Source organism: Canis aureus, chromosome 8 (assembly GCF_053574225.1).
Source record: "Canis aureus isolate CA01 chromosome 8, VMU_Caureus_v.1.0, whole genome shotgun sequence".
Classification (NCBI taxonomy): domain Eukaryota; kingdom Metazoa; phylum Chordata; class Mammalia; order Carnivora; family Canidae; genus Canis; species Canis aureus.
This window is the reverse complement of record NC_135618.1, coordinates 71,415,211-71,428,232: the sequence shown is the minus strand read 5'-3', so window position 1 is coordinate 71,428,232 and position 13,022 is coordinate 71,415,211. Positions and strand designations below refer to the sequence as shown.

The window sequence follows — 13,022 nt, the reverse complement described above, 5'->3', positions numbered from 1 at the left end:
GACCTGTTGCGCCGGAGGGGCGGGGCCATGCTAATGAGGCCAGTCGGACCTCGCCTGCGGCGCTGGCGGCTCCCGCGAGCTGGGGCGAGGCGGCGGCGACGAAAGCCATGGCCGGGGCGTTGGCGGGTCTGGCCGCGGGCTTGCACGGCCCACGGGGGGTCCCCAGCCAAGACTCGGACTCAGACACAGACTCGGAGGACCCGAGTGCCCGGCGCAGCGCGGGCGGGCTGCTCCGCTCGCAGGTCATCCACAGCGGTCACTTCATGGTGTCGTCGCCGCACAGCGACTCGCTGCCCCGGCGGCGCGACCAGGAGGGGCCCATGGGGCCCGCAGACTTCGGGCCGCGCAGCATCGACCCCACACTCACCCGCCTCTTCGAGTGCATGAGCCTGGCCTACAGGTGAGGGCGGCTCCGGGCCCGACAGCCTCGGCCCTCCGTGGCGGGACCACGCGCTGGGGCCCCGGACACCCGACCTGGCCCCAAACTCTCGGAGACTCCGACCACGCCCCGGACACCCCTCTGCCCCGGCCCCGAGCGTCCTCCGACCGCGGCCCAGCCCTCCGCCCGGAGCGCGCACCCGCAGGTTTCCGTGGCTCACCGCCCGCACTCCCCGCCAGGGCACCGAGCGCCTGCCCTCCACCCCGACCGCCGGAGGCCCACCTCGGGCCCCTCTCCCGTCCCGACTCGTCTGCCCCCAGAGGAACGCCAGGGCATCCCTCGCACCCTCAGGACCCCAAGCCATCCCCACCCTCCACTCTGGCGGTCACTCCCCACCCAGCCACCGCAGCCCTCCACTCCCTGCGCCGCCGCCGGCCCAGGCCCACTCCCACTCCATGCCTGCTCCCTGCCGACACCCCTCACGCCCACGATGGCCCCGACTCCCAGTCGCTCGTCCACCCCGCACTCCCCAGTTGCCGGGACATCTGTTCTGGACCTGCTAGGTCGAGGGTGGCGGGAGAAGGGTGCCCCGGGCGGACCCAGGGGGGCGCAGCTGGCACGGTTTCCCAGCGGTCGCCCGGCAGGGGGTGCTGCACGCCGCGTGGGGTCGGGGCCCGGGAGGCCAGGGCTCGCCGACCCGGGGCGCCGCGAGGCTGAGCGCCTGACGCTGCCCAGGACCCCTGCTCCGCCGCAGACCGCGCCCCGCCCCGGCTCCACGCCTGCGTCCCAGGGGAGGACGCGAACCCGGGTTCTGGCCCAGTGCCCTGGAGCAAAGTTCCCAGGAGCGGAGGGGCCAGGATAAATTATCAACCGAAAACCGTGGAGGTGAAAGGGGGATCGGCCGGCCTTGATCTTTTCTCTGTGCAAATATTCCTTTTCCTCTGCGGCGCCTCCTCCCCTACTGAGAACCGCTGGACACAGAACGGCCCTTGAAGCTCCGACTGGGAGCCCGGGCTGGGGTGGGGATTGCGGGGGGTGTTGCCCACCCCCCACCGGCAGCCCGGCCGCGACCCCATTGGCTGGAAGCGATGTAACCTTGGCCCACACGCTCTGGCCCCGGGCCCAGGTCATGTTGCAACCTGATCGTCCAGGGCGCTGGACCGATGAGGAAAGTTCAAATTCCCGTCCCTTTCTTCCCTTCCCCCGCCTCCTGGGACATCACGGGACCGACTGGGACAGGGCATTTAAGGTCCTGGTACACCGAATGTGGGCACCCCTCCTCCCGGGGCTCTCTCAGCGCTCCCCATTTCTCAGCTGCTCCCAACTTCAGCTTCCTGTTTTATACCAAATCCCATCCAACCCCAGACCATGGGTGGCCAAAAGGGGAGATTCAGGGGAAGAGGCAAGTTTGGGGCCAGAGCACACTCCAAGAACTGCCCCCACCAAGAGGCTGACTAGAACCTGATGTGACCCAGGGGAGCTGGGGAGGAGAGGGCTGTGCTTTCTCCCTAACACCCAGAATATTCCGTCTCTGTTGCAGCCCAAGCTCCAGGGATGGAGGTGGCTCAGTACTAGAGGAGACTTGGGCTTCCCTCTGTTTGGTAGAGGAAAAAATCTGAGGTTCAGCCTGAGAGAGTGTTTTAGCCCTTGAATACCCCTAATTATAGGTGTCCCCTGGTAGGGAGTGTGTTGGGGAAGCCAGGGTGACCCAGAGAGTGACTGGATGGGAAAGGACAGCAAGGCAAGGGGTCCACAGGCTGCCTGGCCAGCTTTCATCCTCAGCAGGCACTGTGGGCAGACAGAGGACTCCTCTTCTAGGAAGAGGTGCATAGTCCACAATTCTGTGGGTAGAAGCCCCAGGGATACAGGTTCTGGAAGTTCCAAGAAAACACTTGTTTGTGGTCAGAGCTGGCTAGTTACAGAAAGCATGACCTTGGGGAGAGACCAAGCAGGACCCTGTCAGAGAGACTCAGGGAATTCCGGTAAGATAGACTGGAGACGCGGTAGGGGGTGGGGGGTGGGGCTGAACTAAGCGTCCTAGGCTTTCTCCAACCCATCTCTGAGATTTCCAGACTTCCTGGTGGTCATAAGCCCTTGAACCCTAGTGCCAAGCTTTTTTCCCAGGCTGGGAACCTCTCCTCCCCTCCTAGCCAATAAGCCTGGTGCAGACCAAATCCTTCCCTTCAGGACTTGGATGTTGTCACCATCTCATCTTCCCGAGCACCACTGCCTTGGCTGCAAACATTATAGCCTTGGCTGGGAAATTGAAAGAGGGCAGGCAGGCTGGGCATGGGGCACTGGGTGATCAGGGTGGGCTGAGAGGTTGCTGGGATACAGGCAGGGGCAGCAAACTCAGGAGTCTCCCCCAGGTGCCACAGAAGAAGCTGGCCCAGGAGGTATCAGTGCACCCCATCCATGACTCCCTACTAGACAGATGGTGTTTATCTAACTTAGGAGGGAGGGGGGCCAGCCAGCAGGCATGGGCTTATGTACCCTATTTGGGTAATGAGGCCTGTGGTACCCTGGGATAGCAGTCCTCCCCACTCCCTGCCCAAAAACAAACACAGGAGCTTGGAGACCAGAGAGGAGAGGGGACCCAGTGACCCATGCACTGAAAGGGTTGTAGGAGTCAGATTGCCATCCCCCCACCCCATACCCCCAAGATGAGGGAGAAGCCTCAGAAGAAAGCAGACCTGGTGTTCTGAAAAACTAAGCCTTGGGGCCTCAGCCTCCCATGTGAGCAAGGGTTGGAAAAGGTGGGCCAGAGGGGGCTGGTGTCCAGCCTTGGCTTGTGGACCATGAGGAGGGAGGGAGAAGGGAGGGACCAGTGGGGGTATAGATGCTGAGCATCTTGACCTCCCAGGTCAGCTCCTTAGGGGTGGTACACTCCGCCTGTGTCTAGCACATCCTGACTGTGAGAATCAAGTCCCTCACCTGTGTGTAGAGCCCTTCTTTTTTTTTTTTTTTTTTTTTTTAAAGATTTTGTCTATTCATGAGACACACACTGAGAGAGAGGCAGAGACATAGGCAGAGGGAGAAGCAGGCTCCATGCAGGGAGCCCGACATGGGACTCGATCCCTGGTCTCCAGGATCAGGCCCTGGGCCAAAGGCAGCGCTAAACCACTGAGCCACCAGGTCTGCCCTTCCATCTCATGGATTTGATTGACTGCTAGGATTAGGGTCAGGGTTAGGGCCGGGATTAGGGTGCTGCCTCCCCACTGCCTACCACACCACCATCTCAGACTGCCTTCCTTTGGAGCCTGATGGCTATTGTCGTGCACACACCCCTGAGAAAGGGGCATCCCTTCCAGCTCAGGCCAAATTGCCATCCCTGGACTCTGGAGGGGGCAGACGCCAGAAGGGCAGTGAAAAAGCAGCTGGCTGCTTGGAGGCCACTTCTGGTTTAGAGACTCCCTCCCCATACCTTATCCATCCCCTGGGGGGACAGTGAGTCAGGTGGAGAAAAGCCATAGGGCCTGAATGAATCTCCACCAAGTGACCTTGGGCATGTCCCTTTGGCTTCCTGACACTCAGTTTCCTTCTGTAAGAAATGGGTCTGGGAACCCTCCTGAACAGGCATACAGACAGATGTCTGTGAGGCCACTGGCATTATTGTCCTGGTAAATAGGTTTCAGCCCTGGCTTTAGTTTTGGTGGTAGGTTAATGAGCAGCTTCCACCAGAGAATACAAGGGCTCCTAGCAGGGACCTTGGGGGATATTTTTTAAAGGTCTGAGACTCAGGGTAGGAATTTCAGGCAGGTTAGAGTGTGGGGCAGGATTTGCAGGATTCTGGGAGCGGGGAGCCCTTTGATGGCCCGCATGCATGAGTACTCAGTGTTCGGAAGAGCCGGGGAGCCAGCCCTGCAGGAGGCCCCTCTTAGCTTCCCCCGTAAACCCCCCCCCCCACCCTCCCTGCCTGACCCAGCCTTCTCCCTCTGACAGTGGCAAGCTGGTGTCTCCCAAGTGGAAGAATTTCAAAGGCCTCAAGCTGCTTTGCCGGGACAAGATCCGCCTCAACAACGCCATCTGGAGGGCCTGGTACATCCAGTGTGAGTGGGCATCAGGGGCCCCCCCAGCAGAGGGGCTGCAGTGGGAGGGGCGGGCGCCCAGGAAACACCCACGACCCTTAGGGCCAGGACTGGCATCTGACCTCCAGAGGGTCTCAGGGAATGTGTCCCAAAAGGTGCTCTCCACTGGGACGCTAGGCACAGCAAGGGTCACCCTTTGGAAGGTGGGCAGAGGTTTGCAGGGCAATCCAAGGCCCTTTCTACATTCCATCAGTCCAGACTACCTCAAATGCCAGGGTAGGAAGAGGTGCTAGATGCTGTCTGGGCCAATAGCATCACATCGAAAATAGGAAATAAGGATCTTACCTGGGTCTCTACCAACCTTTCACTGAAACCCTGATGCAACCCCTAGGAGGTGCCCCCATGGAGACTGGGGGTGGGGACAGGGGGCCCAGAGAGGCCATGTGGTAGAGCGGAGGGGCCTGCAGACTTGGGAGTTGCCCAGAGCTTCTTTCCTACCTAGTCTCTGCCCTTGCTGGCTGTGTGACCGCAGGCTATGTGACTAACCTCTCTGAATCTATTTACTCTTTTATAAAATAAGGCCAACAGTCCTACTTTTCCTGGTTGGCCTGGGGATAACAGGTATGAATGGGCCTGGCACAAAGCACAATAGCTGGTGCTAAATAAATGATGGTTGAATCTGATATACCATTGAGGAGGTCACAATCATTCATTTGGGGACATGAGCCCCCACCATCACCACCACCACCATAGCAGGGGAGCAGAGACTGAGCAGCCTCAGACCAGTCGGCCCTGGATTGGGACCTTGTCTGACTGAGTCAAGTCCTGCTACAAGATCAAAGGCTGCCCTGAGCTGGGAACATACAGCCAGGAGGGGCCAAATGCAGTATTCTCTGTCCTGGCTCCACTGGATTCCATCCAAGCAGAGAGAGGGAGGGTTTTCTGGTTTCTATTTATCTATGGCACCTGGTACTTCATAAACCATCTTATTTGAGGCTTCCTGGCAACCCAAGTAGATAGGTATTATTACCCCCATTTTATGGATGAGCAAGTAAGGCCCAGAAGGCCAGTAACTTGTTCAGGGTCATGGAGCAGAAAAAGAGCAGAGCTGTGACTGGTTGGAAGTCCAGGGCTTTCCTCCTCTGAGCCCAATGCTCCTTCCACTGCTCCCAGCTGGCTGGCTTCCAGTCCTCACCTGAGAACTTGTAAGAAGGGCCCTACCCAAACCAGGAAGCTGATATGCCAGAAGGAGTCACTCTGCCCCCGCTACCCCCGCACTCTCTACCCCTCCCCAACAAAGCTGGATGGGATGCCAACTCCTCTCTGCAGAAAAAATTTCTGATGCCACCCAGGGTCGTCAGCCAGACAGGCAGACCCTGGTCTCTGGCTACTGTCTGAGTTGCTGGAAGCACCCCAGGTTCTGTGTCAGACAGAGAGGGGTTGGAGTCAAGTTCTAGGATGCCCCCACTGTGTGACCTTGGGAAAGTCCCTAGCCTCCCTAGCTGAAGATCACTTATCTGCAAAGTGGGAGTAACAGTAGGTCCTGCTCTGAGGTTTGCTGTGAGTTTTCAGTAAGATCGTATCTCAGCACAGGGCCTGACACACACAAGGGCTCCCTGAAGGTGATTATATTATTGGGAAAGGGAGAGGAGTGGGGACTGCTAGATAGCTGCCTGGCTCATCCCCCTCATACCTGCCACCTGTCTGCCGGTTCCTGGGCTCCAAGACCCCCCCTCCTTTCCTGCACCCCCAAATTATCCTGGCGTCCTCTGAGCTCCCAGAGCACTGTACACCTCTTCTGTTTGGGCTCCCCGCCTTGCTCATGTTCTGTGTGTATTTTCCTTATCTCTCCAACTAAGCTGTGAGTGCTCTGATTCATCTGCGGATTCCCTGTCCCAGCATCTGTCCCAGCATAGTGCAAGGGGCTTCCTGAATGGGTGAACTTAATCAGTGTTCAGTGAAGCCTGCCCCAGTCCCAGGAGTCATGTGGTCGCTGCCCTTCTGTCTAGAGTATAGGGTCCTTGGGATGGGGGAGGGAGGGCCCAGCCAGGCCAGGTCTGCTCGGACCTGACCCTCTGGGGACCCTGGACAAACTGATTGTTTCCTGGTGCTCATTCCCTCTATCTGGGAAGCCAGGGCAGTACTGTTTGAGACTCTCCTTGCTGTCACCCCCTGGCAGTCCACATACACCCAGAAGCCCATCCCTTTGTTTTCCAAGCCACTGCTCAACCACCAGGACAAACCCCCTCCCCAAAGTCCCACTTTGGAGACTGTCCTTTAGGACAGAATTTCATGAATCATGCTGAAGATCCCAATATATTTCATGTCTGAGTAGTAGCCCCACCCCCACCCCCACCACCCTCCGCCGTCTTAATTGTCCCAGAGGGTCTGCTGAGGGCTGAGTTGGGAAAAATCACTGCATGGGGATCCCAGGGGTCGGAAGCCCTACTGTGTGCCAAGCTCTGTGCCAGGTTCAGGGATTTGAGGCTACGGAGCAACAGCTTCTGCTTTTACTCTCAGCAGGGAGGCCAGCATGCAGAGAAATGGCCAAGGCCAAGTGCAGAATGAGGCAGATAAGACTGTGGGGTTTCAGAGGAGGGGGGGGCTTCCTGGAAGAGGGAACTGCCCTGGGCTCTCCTGATGGGTGGGCAGATGTGAGTGAGGCAGAGGATGGAAGGGAAGGGCATCTGTGTAGAATAAAGCCAGAGGGTGGGCTGTGGCTGAAGCTGTTTGGCTTCAAGGTGGAGCATGTGAAGGAGGTAAGAAGGGGGCAGAAGCAGAGAGGCCAGTCATGGAGGGCTTGGAAGCCAAGGTAAGGGGTGTGAACTTTACCTGGGAGGTACAGGGAGTCAGGGAGGGTCTACCGGCCACAGCAGGAAGGTGGGCTGGAGAGGGTGAGGCTAGAGGCAGGAAGGTCCAGGTGAGAGATGACACCAGACCCTCGGGGTAACAGAATACCCTAACTCCAATAACTTGGAGGGAGGGGACAGTAATGGAAATGCTACACAGCTCAGGAGTGAGGCAATTAGTCCACACATAGGAATGCTGGGGGTTGATGGAACAGTTTCTGTGATTGGGAGGCAGTGTTGGCCTCTAGAGGAGGCGCAGGCTTGGGAGGGATGTTTCCAAACATCTGAGAGTGGCAAGTTTTGGGACATCCTTTTTTTTTTTTTTTTTAAATTCCCCCTCCCCCCAAGTTTTGGTACATCCTGATAGAGATTCTATGGGCAGCTGGAAAATAAGTCTGCAGCTGGAATGGGGCAAGACGAGAGAGGTTTGGGGGCAGGACTTGCAGAAGAGCCAGTGAAAATGGTCAAAGAGGCAGGAGAACCAAGGGAAGGTTCAGTGCTCCAAACCCGAGGTCCAGGAGGAAGGGCCCGGGGAAGGCGGAAGAGTAAGGGTCTTGGCTGGGCAGTGGGGGCAGGTGCTGAGTTACAGGAAGTGAAGAGGAAACCAGGAGGCACCAAGTGGAGGTGCTGATGACAACTCTTCCAGAACTAGCCGCAAAGTAAAGGGGTGAAAGGAAAGATTACCTTGTTGGTGTAGCAAGGGAAGGGAAAGTTTAGGAGGCACATGTGGTATGTGTTTATGGGCCCCAAAGAAGGAGCCTGGGGGAGAGGGAGATTGGATTGGAGAGAAGGAAGGGAGTGGAGGAGGTGTTGAAATGGCTCAGCTAGGTGGCCTGAGCGGACAAGAGGTGCTGGCATCAGATTGGGTAGTGTCAAGGAGCCTGAGGCAGGGGACCAAGGGCTCCAGGCCCTGGCCTGCATGCCTGGCTTTGGAGCAGCTCAGTTCCTGTGGTCCCACAATCCCATTCAGCCAGTGTTACCTGCACCCCTACTGGGCTCCCAAGGGAGGCGGAGGAGGAGTAGGGAGGTTCCTTTCACAGGGTCCCATCAAAAAGGGAGTTCTGGGAGGGCTAGAGCAGGCAGGAAGGCTTCCTGGAGGAGGTGGCACTTAATCTAAACATCAGAAGCTAAGCAGGATTTCATAGTGTGGCCCTGGGGTCCTAGCCCCCTTGGGGTGGAGGTGAAGAAGCTGGGTACCCTCCTGACCTGGCCCCCTTCTCTCAGATGTGGAGCGGAGGAAGAGCCCCGTCTGTGGCTTCGTGACCCCCCTGCAGGGGCCTGAGGCTGATGAGCACCGGAAACCAGAGGTAGCAGAGCCCAGGGACCCCGAGCCTGCAGGCCTCCCTGCCACGCGCCCTTCTTCAGTCCCTCGGAGCGCGGGGCAGGAGGGGCTGGCCCAGGTGGGGACTGGGTGAGGGGTGGGCTCGGTGCCGGCTGTCTCACTGAGCCCCTCCCCGACCCTCCCCAGGCCGTCGTCCTGGAGGGCAATTACTGGAAGCGGCGCATCGAGGTGGTGATGCGCGAGTACCACAAGTGGCGCATCTACTACAAGAAACGGGTCAGTAGGGGAGGGGCACGGGGGTGGGGGGTGGCTGCTGACCACTGCGGCTCTGGGAAGAGCCGGTGGGTCTCCCTCCCACCCCCACCCCGACCCAACCCCGACCCCGCCTCCCATTAAGACCCAGGCTGACAGCGCCACCGTGTGGCCCAGAGTCTCTTCGCCACCTCCGTACCTCCAGGCGCAGGGGAGCTCCTGAAGGGAATTGGGGATCCCGTTCGTCCCGGGGAGCTTGTGAGCAGGGGAGGCCTTGGCGGGCAGTGATAGAAGAGGGACAGGCGATCCAGTGTCCACCTCTGTGTGTTCCTGCAGCTCCGTAAATCCAGCAGGGAAGGGGATCTTCTGGCTCCAAAGCAGGTGGGTGCTTCCCTCCAGGTGGGTGAGGCAGGGGCCAGCGAGGGTCCTGGAGGGACTTGAGGGCAGTGGGTGTGACTGCTGTCCTCTAGCTCATTGAGCCCTTCACTCCGGAGGAGGGGAAGTCTTTGAGCGCAGTGGTGGGAAGACCCCAAGTCTTCTGGTTAGCCCAGCAAGTGGTGGGAGGCATGGAGGACCCAAGTCCCTAAAAACTGGGGTTCCAGGCAGGAAAAAGTATAGGGGCAGGAAGCAGATCCTTATCCATTCAGCAGGCCCTCCAGCTCTATCTGCTGGGGGTCAGTCATTAGGAGCCAGTGGGGTGACCATAGGCCTTCCAGGCAGCCAACTGAGTCCTCCAGAGAGAGGTGAGGAGGGCCAGGCCTGCAGAGGCTCCAGACCTGCTAAGCATGTCATCCTCTAGGTGCAGGGCACATGGGAGGGTGAGGGGCAGCACGAGACCCCTGCGTCCCTCCTGTGGCTGCTGAAGGCTCTGTCTCCCTAGGCCGAAGGGGATTGGCAGCCACCGGAGCGATGGTGCGAGCAGCTCTTCTCCAGCGTCGTGCCCGTGCTGCTTGGGGGCCCGGAGAAGGAGCCCGGTGGCCGGCAGCTTCTGGACCTCGACTGCTTTTTGTCCGACATCTCCGACACGCTCTTCACCATGACGCAGCCCAGCTCCGCACCCTTGCAGCTGCCCCCTGAGGATGGTGAGGGCCTGCATCTGGAGAGGGAGGCCTTGAGAATCCGGGAAGCCGAGGGAGGATGGCCAAGGGTGGACGGCCCCCACTCCATCCTGCCTTGCCACTCCTGACCTCACCACTGCCCTCTCCAGCCTATGTGGGCAATGCTGACATGATCCAACCAGACCTGACGCCTCTGCAGCCCAGCCTGGACGACTTCATGGAGATCTCAGGTGAGGCAGCGTCCCCTGCTGGGTAGGGTGGACAGGTGGTGGGGGGAGGGTCAGCATGAGGATAGTTCCTAGATGACCACCAGACCTGAGGCCCCGTCCTAGGCCCATCTGGGAGGATGGATGGTTAAATGATTTCTGAGGGCCCTTCCTGGTCTTTCTTTGTCTGGACGTGGGATACAACTGATACGGCCACAGGTGAGAGCAGGGACAGACTGGGTGCCTAGGCAAGGGCCAGGGCCCAGGCACATTGGAAGCTAAAGGCTCTGTGAGCTCCCAGGAAAGTAGTGGATGTTGGGAATCTCAGGAGAGAGAGGGACTTAGTGGATGTTGGGAATCTCAGGAGAGAGAGGGACTTTGATCTGTTTGGGCCTGTTTATTGTTTACACAATTCTCCTTAAAAACTATTTATTAAAGAATATGCATCTGGGTGGCTCAGCCCATTAAGCATCTGCCTTCGACTCAGGTCATGATCCCAGGACCCTGGAATCAAGCCCCATGTCGGGCTCCCTGCTTAGTGAGGAGTCTGCTTCTCGCCCTCTGTCCCTCCTCCCACTCGTGCTCGCTCTCTCAAATAAATAAATATTTAAAATATTAAAAAAAAAAAAGAACATTCCAAACATACACACAAGTAGAGAGAGAGTGGTTCACTGAACCCTCATGTAACCATCACCAACTTCAACATATATCAACTCTGACCAGTCTGGTTTCATGTAGACCTCACCCAGACCTCACCTACTTCCTATGTTGTTTTTAAGAAAATCCCAGGAATTAAATCTTGTAAAGCATTTTTTTTTAAGTAACATGTAGAAACATGTACCTCCCTTTCCTGACCCCAGGGCCACTAGGTCACTGGTTTCTTGTATCCTCTTGGAGATACCCATGTCTGTATAAGCACCTGTGCACAAAGGTTTCCTTTTGTTTTCCAATAGACTGCCTGACATCGCTTTCTTTACTTAGCTGTAGATCTTGGAATCTGTCCCTGATAATCATTTTTTCAGGGGACTCTGGAGCCATGCTCAGGGTCAGGTAGCCATAGAGGCTTGTCTTGTCTCAGCCAAAGCCCAAGGGGGTAGAAAGGGGGTTTCTGGCATAAAGGCTTAGTTTCAATGGCCCCTCCACTTCTTCCCCACAGGGTCCTAGGCCTGTCAATCAAGAGGTGGGGCGGGAACTAGGGAATGAGGAACCACCCCCACCCCTGTCTCAGCCCTGGGCAGGGTAGGGGTGGTGGGGGCAGAAGTGTTGATGGCAGTGCCCAGAGAGCAGACCAGCCTGGGAGGGCAGCGGTCCTGTCTGGGCACACACACCCCTGCCACAGGTAGGAAACTGCCTCCACCGTGGACTCTGGGCCAAATCTGGGGCTAAGAAGCCACTTTTCTCCATCCAGGGTGGCTGCTGGGGTGGAGGTGAGCATGCAACCAAGGGTAGGGGATGTGGGTCATGCAGAGGAGGTGGCTAGCGTGGCCCCCTCTGGCGCTCCACGCACAGGGAGGGCAGGGAGTGCCAAGGCCAACAGGGCTACTGCTCTGATTGTCCCCAAGAGCTTCTCACTTGAGAGGAAACCCGGTGAGAAGGCCAGAACTCCATGGAGGGAGGGGGCTTGAGGAGGAGTGTTCAAGGAAGGGGTGGAGGCTTGGAGCAGGAGAGGGCCTCAGGGAGGGATGTACATCAATGTATAGAAGCTGGGGGGGACCAGGGCTCTGTGGGTGATCAGCTAGGGTTAGGAAGAGGGAAGGAATAATGAAGGGGAGACTATGACAGGGGGTGGTAGTGACTGGGCTCATTACCCTGTGAGCCCCACAGAGCGCTGGGAGCTAGGGAGCAACAGGGTGCAGGCCAGTATGTGGCTGGTTCTAGAGTTAGACCTCAAGGGGCCTAGCGATGAGACCCATGGTCTCTGCCGGCTGAGGGGGCCCTCTGCCACCCAGTCCCTCAGTTAAAGGGAGGCAGTAGGACAAAAAGATCCTTTCTGATTGGGTGGTCAAGGACACACATGAGTCCCTGTGTGCAGGCACACATGCGCACCAACCCAGACGCGCATACCTGGGCACAGAGCAGATATGCACATGCGGAGCACTTCACATCAAGGCAGGCACATACAGACCCAGACAGAACTACAGACATTGGGGCAGGCACACACATGCAGGGAAGTGTTTTGCATGAGATCACACATTGACACCCCCAGAGCCAGCCTTCCAGCGACACATGGTCACCAGAGTCACATAAGATGCACATACAAGTTTAACCCCCATCAGCCTCCAGGTCTGGTGTGGGCTTATCTGTCCCAGGCCTGGGTCTCCTTCAGAGTGGCCTTTGGGAGAGAAGTCTGACCAGCTCCCCTGGCCAGGGAGCCAGGGCCCATTCAAGGCCAGTGGGGCTGGGTCTGACCAGACCAGGAGGCCTTGGGAGCTGGTTCAGGCCAAAGGCTGTCAGGGTCAGAGAAAGGTGCCCGGAAGGGAGCGGGTGGGCGGGTGGCGCCCAGGCCCGGGATGTGGTTAGGCCACAGGCAGCTGCTTCCCAAAACCAGAATAGCCTGGGGCTTACACAACCCACACCTCAGACAATCTGGCTGCCCCCTCCCCGCCAGCTCTTCCAGGCTTTCCAGCCCTCCCTCACTCCTGCCTTCACCCTGAGCCCACCCGCTTACCTCTGCTATGACCCCCTTAGCCCTCCACCCCACTCCTAGGCTCTACTTTTGAGGCCCCACTGGACCTTCCAACAAACCAACTTACTCCAGACCCACTGACCTCCTGACCCCTCTCACCTCTAACTCACCCCTGAATTGCTGTCACCCTGGGGCTCTTCCCTATGCCAGACCTCCACCCCTTGCACCCCACCCCTCTCCCTCCCTGGCACACTCTATTACCCTGCCCCTTTCTATGGCCCCAGCAGAGCTGGTAACAGAAGCAAAAGAGAGGAATGTCCAGGGTTGGGATGGGAAAAGGGG

General features: G+C 58.2%; 1 protein-coding gene across 11 annotated transcripts in view; it reads left to right on the top strand.

The window, feature by feature from the left end:
• MLXIPL (MLX interacting protein like) overlaps positions 1 to 13,022 on the top strand; it is a 34,960-nt gene that overhangs the window by 16,451 nt on the left and 5,487 nt on the right. For 7 of the 11 annotated variants that reach the window (XM_077908211.1, XM_077908209.1, XM_077908215.1 and 4 more), the window contains exons 2-7: positions 4,322 to 4,428; positions 8,481 to 8,563; positions 8,725 to 8,814; positions 9,127 to 9,171; positions 9,671 to 9,872; positions 9,998 to 10,078. In XM_077908211.1, coding sequence (XP_077764337.1) covers positions 4,322 to 4,428; positions 8,481 to 8,563; positions 8,725 to 8,814; positions 9,127 to 9,171; positions 9,671 to 9,872; positions 9,998 to 10,078 — 608 coding nt within the window. Of the gene's footprint in view, positions 1 to 56; positions 401 to 4,321; positions 4,429 to 7,055; positions 7,220 to 8,480; positions 8,564 to 8,724; positions 8,815 to 9,126; positions 9,172 to 9,670; positions 9,873 to 9,997; positions 10,079 to 13,022 lie in introns of those variants that run through there. The other 4 variants (XM_077908214.1, XM_077908210.1, XM_077908218.1 and 1 more) reach the window with 3 other exon arrangements.